The sequence below is a fragment of the Python bivittatus genome, unplaced genomic scaffold, assembly GCF_059951505.1.
Source record: "Python bivittatus isolate LINGU-HERP-01145 unplaced genomic scaffold, Pbiv_v1 ctg000850_np1212, whole genome shotgun sequence".
NCBI classification, from domain to species: Eukaryota; Metazoa; Chordata; class Lepidosauria; order Squamata; family Pythonidae; genus Python; species Python bivittatus.
This window is the reverse complement of record NW_028277112.1, coordinates 2,794,622-2,806,792: the sequence shown is the minus strand read 5'-3', so window position 1 is coordinate 2,806,792 and position 12,171 is coordinate 2,794,622. Positions and strand designations below refer to the sequence as shown.

Here is a 12,171-nt window from a genome sequence, read left to right as displayed (position 1 = left end):
TAAAAGAGAGCCAGTTTGGTGTAGTGGTTAAGACATTAGGCTAGAAACCAGGAGTTCTAGTCTGCCTTAGGCACAAAGCCAGCTGGATAACCTTGGGCCAGTTACTCTCTCTCAGCCCTAGGAAGGAGGCAATGCCAAACCACTTCCAAAAAACCTTGCCAAGAAAACTGCAGGGACTAGTCCAGGCAGTTGCCAGGAGTCAACACTGACTTGAAAGCACCCCCCCCCCCATTAAGTAGGGTGTGAAAATTAAAAATGTGAACTATGTGTGTACCTGTGTGTGTTTGTGTATGAATCTATGTGTATGTTTCTACCTACTAACTCAAACCCATGAAAAAACGGAGAATTCTGCCCTTAGTCTTGTGCATGAAACATGTCTGTTTAGTATAGTCATAAATGTCTCTCCTTAAGTGCAAAAATGCAATAAACATGATAAAGTTATGGAAGCTGAGTTAGACATTTGAAACTGGCAGACATTTTACTCAGTATTATAGACTGTTTTTCCCTAATAGAGATGTCTTATTGTTCTTGGATTCAAGACATTGGCAGGCATTAATTTCTTGAATACTGTAGAGAACTGTGATAGAACTGGAACAATTAGAGACCAATCTATTAGTTTCTCATAGTGACTTCCTGGAGTGCTAGGCAGGCTTGGGGAGCTCTAGAGTCTGTAAGGCCACAATTTCCTGCATTCATCACCCTTGGCTAAGCAGTTGAGGCTGAAGGGCCAAAGATTCCCTGTTCCTGTGCTAGTATAGCATAAGGAGCTCACATATTTGCACATGTATAGGTTAGTAATTTGTGAAAAGCTGCCACTCCAAAATTAATTTATGATTGAGAATTGCATTAAATTTATGAGCTTTTGACTATGGGGCTACTTGGAGGAGATTCTTGTTCACCACAGGGGATCAGGCAATAGGTATATTATGACTTACAAGATAACCTTCAGGTTTCTATCACAAGCAAGATCAGCACATCACTCTGAACTTTCATGGAGATTAACAGTGATTTATTTGACTCTATAGCTGGGCTTGTATGTTGCATTAAACCATGATGTGATTTAGTTGGTTTTGGCTTAGTGTAAAATGTGAATCAAGCCAATTATGGCTTAGTCAATAATCAAGTTAAAATAAACCACAGCTTGTAAAGCTAGCCTACAAAAACAGTTATCAAGAAATCTGAAATGGCCAAAATCCCAAACTCATCTATTTTCAGTTTAAAATAGTATCCTTTCTGCTAAACGATAGGCAACTCACACTATTAAACTGATGTTTTGGAACAGAATGAGGCTCCGCAACCACTATTTAATAGTAAAGAATGACTACAGGTCTTGCAATGCAAAAATAAAGTTTTCAGTTGCTCATCCTATATCCTAATTTATTGAACATTAATGTTAAATTAACTGGATGTATTTATTTGGTAAGTAAATTAACAAATCACAGCAAATTACAGTATTTTTTTTAAAGTTGCATTACAACTAAAGCTTGACTCCTGGTGAGTTACACTGGCACATCCATGTAGTTTTCCTGGAGATGATAGGGAGATGGCTTACCATTATGTTCTTCTGGAACATTTTTCAGCTTTCCAGTCTTACCCACAGCCTTGAATCTAAGTAATGGGGAGACCATTCCTGCTTAACTTTCTAGATCACCCAAAGTTGGCTAAGTATTGCCACCTAGCTGGGCAATTCATTCATTCGTAGAATCTATTCAAAAAATGAGAGCAAAACAATGCATACAAACGTTTAAACAACAGACAATCTATACTATCAACAACCCATTTTCTTTTCAAACAGCAGCAAGCCCTAAACTGTTTAACTACAATTCACTAAGATAGAAGGACTATATATTTTGAGTACTAACATCTGTCTAAACTTTTAGTTGGCTTACTCAATACTACAGGTTGGCACTCTTCCTTTAAGCCATTCTTCCTTAACCTAATATTTCCTCAACTTAGCCAATTCTCATGATGTCTCAGAATTCTAAAACCTGTAGTGCCAATACATTTGGAAGGAATAACTTGAGGAAGATTTTTTTTTTTTGGTCAAGATTGGGATAAAACTGTAGTTATTTTAGGAGTATAAGCAATGCTGAGAACTGCAGGACTTAGAAAACCACTAAAAATTGGAGAGGAAGATAAATCTTATTTGCTATTGCTACGAATATTTCTTAAAAATGGTATGGCATGAACACATACTCAGAACTAAAAAAAAGAATTGAACTGTTTCTCTTCTTGTAATATAAATGTATAACAAACATTTCCTGAGTAAAACTTACAACAGAGATTTCCTTCTGCAAGTTTCTACTAAAAACAAATGCATGTCCTTAATTTTATCTCAAAGCATTATTCCTAGCCCCATGCTAACTAGAGAACAGAACCTCAAAACTAGCAAGCTTACAGTTTACTTTTTAAAAATATATAAATCAAGATGTAATGTAAATAAAAGTATAGTCACCCAGCCAACCTTGTGTCTACATTACATTTATATACAATGAATTCTGAAAAAAAAATTAACTAAAGTTTTCCACTGCAGCTGCTTTATTTAAGATAGAGGTCAACTTTCTAGTCTCAAGAGACGCTATACAGAAAAGCCACATGTAAATTCCCATTTCCTGTGAAATGTAAGCAAAAACAAATCACCACTGTGCAAGTAATAGGGCAGTTATTTCTCTTTCAAAGGAGAAAAAAACCCCTTGTTTCTCCAACATAGGAATTCAGTTGACTACAACTGGAGGGCAGACAGGTGATCTCTGTTACTGAAGGTAACACCTAAAGCCATATTATGGTTTGTCTGGTGTAGCACAATGGCTGAATGCCTCCAATATTGGCTTATTCATCAATCTTTGGAAAACAAATCAAGGCTTGGCTCAGTGTGTGTAGCCAAAAAGATGAGCTAGCTTTAAATTGTTCTCTGTCATCATATGATAGAAAAATAACATAATTTAGACTTTTGGCAGTAAGATAGTCAGAAAATAGTTGTCAGTTTCTTCACTAAGTACAACTCACAGTCCAACTAGGAAGAAATAGTTGGCTCAGAATGAAAAGCAGGGTTGAACCTGGTCAGTGTTTGAATGGGAGACCACAAGGAAATCTAGGCTCTATAGACTAGACTGTGAAGTCTAAAAAAATCTTGGAAGAAGGCAATGGCAATCATTTTAATACTACTGCCATAAAACTATATGCATGTATCCATGAAGTCATCAAGAATGATGCTTGCCTTACCAGTCTATCTATCCTGAGTACTTATAGAAAATGGCTGTTATGGCACAGAGGTGTTCATTTATAAAATGGCTGCTGAGATGGGCATAGTCAGTCTTGATGAGGGAACTTCATAACATAACATAACATAACATAACATAACATAACATAACATAACATAACACTGACCTGGGCCTAAACAGGGTTGGATGCATTTAATACTTGGATGAGAGACCACTAGGAAATCAAAGAGATGTAAACAAAAGTGGTAAGCTGAAATAAAACCTTGGAATAGAAACCAGTTCTCTATTGTTGCTAAGCAAACAATATGAGATATTCATTCAGTCACCAAAAATGAAGTGACTCAAAGGTCTTATCTTATAAAACATACAGTTACCCTAATCCTCCATTGTTCTTGCTTTTTGTTAGCCTTTCATTCTGATGCAAACAATTTTAGAGATGTGCAAAGAAATATTTCTGTAGAATGTAAGAAAATCTGTTTATTGGGGGACTTCCGGAGGAAGAAATGGCAGACTGAAGACGGCTCTGAGAAGCAGAACTGATGACCGTGGCAGAATGAAGAGCCGGTGAGTAGACTGGCTCTTTGAAATCTGTCCGGACAAGGAGAGGATTTGAGATTGCCCACAACTGCTCCAGATAGCTGCTCCTCGCAAGGAGACTGCAAGATAGCAGTCTCTGGTGGGTTTAGAGCTCTGTGAGACAAGAGAATAGTCATCTTCCTCAAACCACGGTTGGCGCCTTTGAAAGGATACTAAGGTTGCACACTTCCTTTTCCAATCACCTTTGGAAATTGCTTGTTAATTGTTTTTCAGCTATTAGGAACCTTTGGATCAACATGTTTGACAGCACTGGGTGAGTTTCCTTCAATCCTTAGCAAAAAAAAGTTTTAACTACAAGAACTTAAAAAAGTTTTTTGAATAAACAGCAAAAGGGTGATTACAACTTTGATTTGAGAAAGTTGCAAACAGACTAAGGGTCCAGATAAATTTGAAATAAGATTTTGGAATTAATTATAAATAATTATTCCCATGGGAAAATGCTTTTGCTTTGAAATTAAAAAAAAAACCACAATAAGATAAGATTTTAAAAATTGGACACTAGAGGGAACTAGAGGTAATTACAGATTACAATTAAAGGAGAAGAACATGTAGACTTGATTTACAACTGCAGAATGAAGCAAAAAATTCTAACATTGGACAAACTGAAGGATATTTTTGAACAATGGACTCAGAAGTTAATTTTAATAGTGTCAACAGAGACATCTGCTGAATGGAGAGACTGTGTCTAAAAGATGTTATGGAAGAGGAACAAGTTTTACCTGATAAGATTGAGATTGAGTTGAAAGTGGATTTACAAGGCTACAAGAATGACATGGAAAAAGATGTTACACTGGACATACAAAAAAGAAAAAAAAAAGGCTGATGTCTTAATAATTAAAAGGGATATACAAACAGTAAACCAAGAGAGTGACCTGGATAATTTTCTATACTGGATTTACAAAAGGGCTTGTTAAAGTTTTGAAGAATCTCGTGAGACGGGACTAAGAAAAAATGAAAAGAAATCAAGTTCTACTACATTATTTGAATGGACTACAGATTAAGATTGTTAGAAGTAAAAGGGAGGAATATAAAGTTGGTTTATTGGTTTGATTGACTGAAAGTTGGTTTATTTGATCAAAGTTAAAATAGATATGTTATTTCTGGTAACCCTTAATGGACTTTTGCTGACACCAGGACTGAAATGACGATGCTTTATGGATTTGTTTATAGATAAGAGATGAGATATGGAGAGATCATTTGTTGTATTTTAAGAGGTGGTGATAAATTACTAAAATTGTTCATACTTGTGATGAAGGTGGGAAGTCACTTCTTTATATTTATTTTTATTTATGTATATATTTATTTATTTATTTATTTATTTATTTATTTATTTTTACCATATTCTTACTTTTCTTTCTTTTCTATTTCTATTTCTCTATTTTTCCTTTCTTTCCTGTACCTTCTTTTTTTTTTTTATAGTTTGTATTAGTTTTTTACTGTAATTATAATCTTTAATAAAATTACTACCCCCCAAAAAAGAAAATCTGTTCATTGGGTTAAAATTTTAGTGGATGCTTATTGGATATGAAACATACAAGGTAAAAAAATGCACATGGCTAGACTGTCAACAGGATTCCAAATTTTATACAAGCTGTTACCACATGTGGTCACCAGTTGGGAGTTAAGATGCTACCAAATGCATCTTTTCATATGGTAAAATATTTAACATGCACAGTTAGAGAACGTAAGCACTTATATACTCCTTCATTAGATTATGACTTATGAAAATAGGAAGAATTGGATCTAGAGTTGAAAACCCCTGCTTCTATTTTAGAAGATTTCTTATTTTGCAGGCAGAATGGGGAATTATATGGGGGGAGGGGGGTCAATTTCTTCCATCTCCAGGACAGCTCCAGGTTAACTACAGTATAGGAAATAGAAATAATACAGAAGTAGATGCAACTTTTTTTATAGAGATCTGCTGTTCCTCAGATTCAAGAATTATCAGTTTTCTTCTTCAATTCTTGTTTGGGAGAGGGTGTAAATTCTTCATAGTACAAATGGGAAGTTTGAAGGTAGCAAATTTACACACAGTGTTTTACTTGATCAACGTATTTCAGTAACTTAGTTCATACACTGCTCTAACCAATAATTTTATTCGCGCTTTATTTAAAGCAGCGATGCTTTATTCAGTAAATTATAACTCAGCAGAATTCCACCCCACAGTGGAAAAGTTAGTTCTCTAAGGATACTTGTTAGAGAAAAAACTAACTTTTTAAAGAGAACTTTTAGCAGCCCCCAAGGACACTACTGTACTGTAAAGGTGCTTTCTGTATTTTCCTGCCTGTCATTTAATATAAGTAGCAAGAAGTATTTTAATTGATTGGCTTCTGTTGCCTGATGGACACTAACAACATTCAAGTAAAAACAAAAGGCAGTGTCACAAGCTCTTCTGGTGTCACTGGTAAACTATATGAGATTTGTTTCTCAGGGAAGCAACAGAAAATATAACCACTGAAACTTTGGAATTTGCACTAATTAGCAATTTTCAAAATCACAGCACAATGACCTAAAGGATTCAGTGTTATAATTAAATATAATACAGTAAACCAATATAATACAAGCATGGAAGTATATTTACAAAACATGCATACTACTGAATTTAGACAAATTCCAAGCAATTTAAATTGGGATTGGCTTGCATGATGACAACTGAGTAGCATCACTGTAACTAAATAATACAGTAACTATTGCTTTGTTTCATCAAAACACAGAGATATTAGCACCATCTTCCTTAGGGCAATCCTATTGATTGTTTTGATAAATTCCTTTGACAGTCCCCCGATCATAGAGCAGGGCTCTTTACAAGCTTTATAGCAAAGTGACACAGAGAAAAACAAAGCAGGGTAAACGATATCAGCAACATCTGAATACGAGTCCGCAGTCACAGCTCGGCCCTGATTTCCGGTTAACAGCTAAGAGCAGGGCTGTGGAAACGCCAGCGATCCCCGATGCCCATTCGACCGACAGGGAAAGCAGTTGGCAGCTGGGAAATCAGATCAAGCGCTCAGCCAGATCCTAGTTCGACCCCAACCATTCAGCGCTGCTTGGGGAATCCTGGTCAGAGTTAGGATTCTGCCCGGAGAGGCGCACCGCCAGCGCATCCCCTGCCCAACGCGAAGGCGGCGGGGAACGGCATTGTCCAGCGGGAAGAAGCGCTGGCGCAGCCCCCAAGGACACCGCCTGCCACGCAGCCAGGGTGGGGCTTCTCAGCGAGGCTCCCCCACCCGGGAGAGAAACCCCGCGGGCTGCCTTCGCACGCGCCTTACCTGGCCGGCACAGCAGGGCGCAGACATGGTCGCCGCCGCGCAGCGCTCTCCCCGCACCTGCCCGCACCTTCGGGCGCCCGGCGGCCTCGCCCGCAAGTCGTCGTCGTCGTCGTCGGGCAGCTGCGGGGTCTCCTCCGGCGCGGAGAGCGCCGCGCTCAGCCTGCTGCGGCGTGGCCCCGACGCTCAGCCTTCCAGAGGCTGACCCGGCTCTTGCGTGCAACCCTCAGGGCGGAGGAGCTGCTAGCTCGAGCCCAGCCCAAACAGTAGGATTAGGCTTCCGCTGTCGTCAGTTTGCCTCTAAGGAGCTGGATGGCTTTCCGGTGCGGGGGCCGTGTTAGAAAAGAGGGAGAGGCAGAGCGTCGGGTGAATCCAGCAGCAGGCCACCTGTCCGCGTTCACACGCCCAGGGGCTCTCGCGGGCTCGGGGGTGAAGCGCAGGCGCGAACCCAGGCGGCTTGGGCTTCCCGAGAGAGAAGGGGGGCGAGGGAGGAGTTGGAGACGGGCGAGCGCGCTTGTTTACGAGAGGGAAGGGACGCGTCAGCCGGTTGCCTCCGGGGCTGCCCTCTGCGGAGGGGCTACTCCTGGGGTGGCCGGGCACCCATCGATCTCAGGGAGGAAAATGCCTGGTGGACTCCGCTGGTTGGGCGCCTCGCTTCACCCCTTGCGTTTGATTATGCCTCTGAAAGCGCCTTTCTGCTGGATGAGGCAGGAGCTGGCTTCTCGCGGTCCATTTATTTTTGCAAGGAAATCTTCAGAGCTGCTCATTTTTTCAAGCTTTGTGGGTGCTCTCTCATCTCTTTATAAAGTCTCTCTCTTTGTATTCAATTTGTACATATGCCTTATAATTTTTAAAACTATTTCATGCACTGTGTATTCTACTCACACTTGTATTTACGATGTTGTAAGCGTGTTTTTTCAGTCCCCTGACAAAGGTTTCTCCTCGAAATGCATTAAGACTCAATTACAATGCAGTCTTCCTTACACCAATTTTCCTTCTTTTCCATGTACAGTATTTGGGGTTTAATTCCCCCCTCGGCTCTCATCTTAATGATGGATTAAAAAAGACATCTTCAAGTCAAGGTAGATGTGAATGTCAGCCTAGCTCTATAAAAATTAGAATTCTGAAAATTATAAGGGGAATTCAGAGCATTATGAGGCACTAAATATAAGAATGGTCAGTCCTTATGTTCCTGGAGATCTCAGCAGTTTTCAGTATTTTCGACTAGAGCATCCTACTGGTGAGTTAAGCTTTTTAGAGCAATACTTTGCAGTGTTTATGGTTCTTCCTATTGAGACTCACTCAGAATATAGACTTATCCTGTTTCACACCTTGGTTGTTGGCCACTGATGCTCACAGAGCTCTGTGTTTTCCTGTATGCTGTTTTAAAAGTACATGAAATTGTTCGACACAGTCACTCAAAGCTTTGGAATGGGGGATCATTATCACACTGAAGTCAGGTAGCTCATAGTTTGTTACTCTAAAGCAGTGTTTTTCAAACTTGGCAACTTTTAAGATGTGTGGACTTCAACTCCCAGAATTCCCCAGCCAGCACTGGGAGTTGAAGCCCGCACATCTTAAAGTTGCCAAGTTTGAAAAACACTGCTCTAAAGAGATCTGAAAAATGTAGCAGAGGGCATTAGAAAGCTCCCCTTCAAGGAAAAACTACAGTGTTGGACTCAGACTAGACAGCAGGTAAAGAAATAGGTACATGCAGTGGTAATTATTAGAAATTTTTCACAATATTAGAATGGGTTAAAAGTAAATGCAGGGATGTTCAGGATGCTTCTTTACCCAACATCTAGTGAACTATAGAATTTGTTGTCCTCCAATGTGATGAGCACCACCAATGCTGATAGTTTTAAAAGGGAACCAAGCCATTCATGGCCAATAGCAGCATTAGTGGCTAGTCCTGATGCTTTCACTGTTAGATATGAATGGGGTTGCACTACCCCAGATAGAACTGATGTGCAGTTTGGGGTGTCCTCTAGACTTCTGTCTCCTGCTTTAAAAAAAAAAAGCAGGTGGCAGCTGTGACCTCTGTACATATTCATCTTGTGTCCCAACTTTTTACATTCCTGAATTGGGGGATTGCTACTCAGTCATTCATGTCTTAATTTTCACCTGGACTCCTGCATCATGCTCTACATGGGGCAGCCACTGAAGACCACTCAGAAGCTTCAGTTAAACCACCTCAGTATTCTCATGTAACACCACTACTGGCTTCTGGATGTTTGTGGGACCATCTACCTCCAGTTATCTCTGCCAGTCCTGTAAGATCTGACAGGGCTAGTACGTTTGAGGTACCATCAATTAAAGTGCATCAGCTTGTGGCCCTTTCCTTCCCAGCACCTGACCCATGGAATAACCTCTCTCCCTCCCCCCATTGCAAATTCAGTTGCTCCCGACCCTGCTGGCCTTTAAGGATGCCCTGAAGACTTGGTTCTTCTCCCAGGCACTGGCTCAAGATGGTATAAGCACCCGCTGTAACTATAGGAGTTGTGAGTCTGGTCCCCCGTGCAGTATGTTTTATGTTATCATTTTGCTTTGTATTTGATGTTTTTAACCATAGTTCGCTTCCCAGAGTTGCCTGGCAAGTGGGTGGCCATATAAATTGAACAAACAATTCTATAATTACCTTTTCAATTATAGTAATTATATACCAGTTGCTAGAGACAGCAGTGGAAGATGGTTGATCAATCACCCAGCCTGTTTTTGGCCTTAATGCATGCATTAGTCTGCACTGTATGGCACAAAATATTGCCCTAATTAGGCCTCTGCCTGATCCAGCATGATATTTTTATGCTCTTAATGAAAAAAGTACTGTCAAGGAAATAAGCACATCTTAAATTGCACCATGCCTATTAATGCTTGGTAGGTCATTCAGGAGCAAAACTCCAGAGAACAAAGTAATTAATCAAGATCACTGTAACAAGATTCATGGTAAAGAAGTTGATAAATACATGTTCAATACTTGGCCGTGAAAATGCGTGATGTTTTGAAGAAAAAAAAAAGATGAAACTTAAGTTGAAAATATATGAGCTTATTCAGTAGTAGAACCTAAATCTTATCCTTTCCTTCTCCTTCCTGTTATTTCTTCTGTCACTCAAGCATAGTTAGTAAGTTCTTCACGGACAGGTCCTATTGGTTTTAGTGCTGAAATCATATAATTACTATTGGGAGATTATTGCCTGAAAAGACAAGGTGGATTACAGCTGCCATATGGAATCAAGCTAACAGCTCCTGGGAATGAAATTTAAATATTGAAAACAAGTCAATGCCATTTCTACAGAAATAAAATTGCTTACGTATACATTTGAGTAGATTCACATAATGTTTGTTCACATAATGATTCTAAGCCATGTTTGTTTTAACTATGATCTGTGGAATAAGTCACAAATGGCTGAGTTTATCCAATGTGCTAAGCCATAAACTACAATAACAGGTTCACATGTCATAGTAAACCAAATCAAAACCATAAACATTAGCTTGTGAGGATTTGGCATTCCACTTTAGTGTAGGTAAGATAATCAGCATCCACACGATGCTGGAGAAATCAAGAAAACCTTATCCTCTTTCAATAATTGCCATATAATGCCTAAAGCTAAGCAAAGAGATGCTTTGTAATGCATGGGAATATGGACGACAGACCTCTTTCCAAATAATTAAAGCAGCCACATTTTTGCAAGGCTTTGGTGGACTCCTTCAGAAGCTGGTCCCAGCTGTCTCCCCATCATCACAGGCACCTGCCATCACTTCACTGTGCTGCCAAGAGAATGGAGTTGGAGTGGCTGTTTCCCTAGGAAGAAAGCGAAGTGACTGTGCGCACATGCATGGGAAGAAGCTTCTGAAATCTCTCTGGAAGCCTTGCAAAAAATGTTGCTTTGATGATTTGAAAAGTGCTTCATTCTTGCTCCCGAGCATTGCAAAACACCTCTTACACAGGCCTAATAATTCCCTGAAGAAATCCTATTTCATAGATATGAAAATCCTAGAATGTCTTGAGTGGGAAACGTAAAATGGTTATGTAATGAACAAATACATCCACAGCTTTTCCAAAGACATTCCAGTAATCTCTGATTTAGTTCATCCATTTTATCCATTGTTACATCTTTACTTCGCTCAATCTTGTGAAACAGTTCGTTTTTCCAATCCAACATCTGCTCTACATCATGTGTTCAAAATATTTGAGTTTCTGCTGGGTAATCTGGTTGCTTAAGGAGCAAGCAGCTTTATTATAGATACTGGAGCATATTGTTAGAACAAAAATATTTTGGCCTTCTGTCTGCCTAATGTGGATATTTGGAAAACAGTTTCATTTCTAATCTTTGCATTTGCAATTATTTATAATTTTCCAATTCATTCAGCAGAAAACTATGCTGAGTGTTCATGTATTCACACTTATATATTTTTACTTGCCAAGTCATTTTTAGTATTTTTATTTTTCTTTTTTTAAAAAGTGGTAATAAAATACATGGTTATTATGTACTGAAACACTACACACATATTACATACATTTACAAATGTAGCTTTCACCCATTTTTAATTGACATCTCAGTTCTCACATTTGGTCTTTTCGGATTTCATAGCAGCAGAAATGTTCAAGTTCCTCATTTCCATGGTTGTCAAAAAACCAGTTTTTTGGGTAACCCTGGATAGAAAAAATACACACGCACATCAGTTCAGCAAATTACTATTTCCTGATCCTTCTCAAAACTTTATTATATTTATGTATTCTTGCTAATCTTTAGAATCAGTTGGGAATATATGAAAAACATGTTTTACTATACATTCCCAATCTGAATGTGGGATTGTGGAGATGAGGAATGTCCCTCTTGATTTTAAAAGAAAAAAATTATATTCAACAAATACAAATGCTCTCTTGCTTTATATCTATATTGGACTCACGAAGTCCAATACAGTTTGCTTCCAAGTGATAAAATTCACTGCTTTTGAACAATATCAGCAAAGATTTTCTAGTTTTAGGACTGGAAACAGATATGTAATCTCTGGATTTTTCCTGTTTCTGACATAGAACTCATCAAAATTTAATCTAATTTAAGCAGATGGCTAAATTCCTCTCATAT

At 39.0% G+C, this 12,171-nt stretch overlaps 2 protein-coding genes across 3 annotated transcripts in view; both read right to left on the bottom strand.

Moving 5' to 3' along the window:
- The window catches only part of SERINC5 (serine incorporator 5), a 39,383-nt gene extending 31,851 nt beyond the window's left edge, over positions 1-7,532 (bottom strand). The window contains exon 1 of the mRNA XM_007422283.3: positions 7,088-7,532. Within this exon, the coding sequence (XP_007422345.1) occupies positions 7,088-7,114 (27 nt within the window). The 5' untranslated portion in view covers positions 7,115-7,532. The remainder of the gene's footprint in view (positions 1-7,087) is intronic.
- A 3,975-nt stretch (positions 7,533-11,507) lies between these two features.
- The window catches only part of CDK7 (cyclin dependent kinase 7), a 33,529-nt gene continuing 32,865 nt past the window's right edge, over positions 11,508-12,171 (bottom strand). For both annotated transcript variants that reach the window (XM_088130460.1, XM_007422282.4), the window contains one exon: positions 11,508-11,735. In XM_088130460.1, coding sequence (XP_087986586.1) covers positions 11,710-11,735 — 26 coding nt within the window. In that variant the 3' untranslated portion in view covers positions 11,508-11,709. The remainder of the gene's footprint in view (positions 11,736-12,171) is intronic.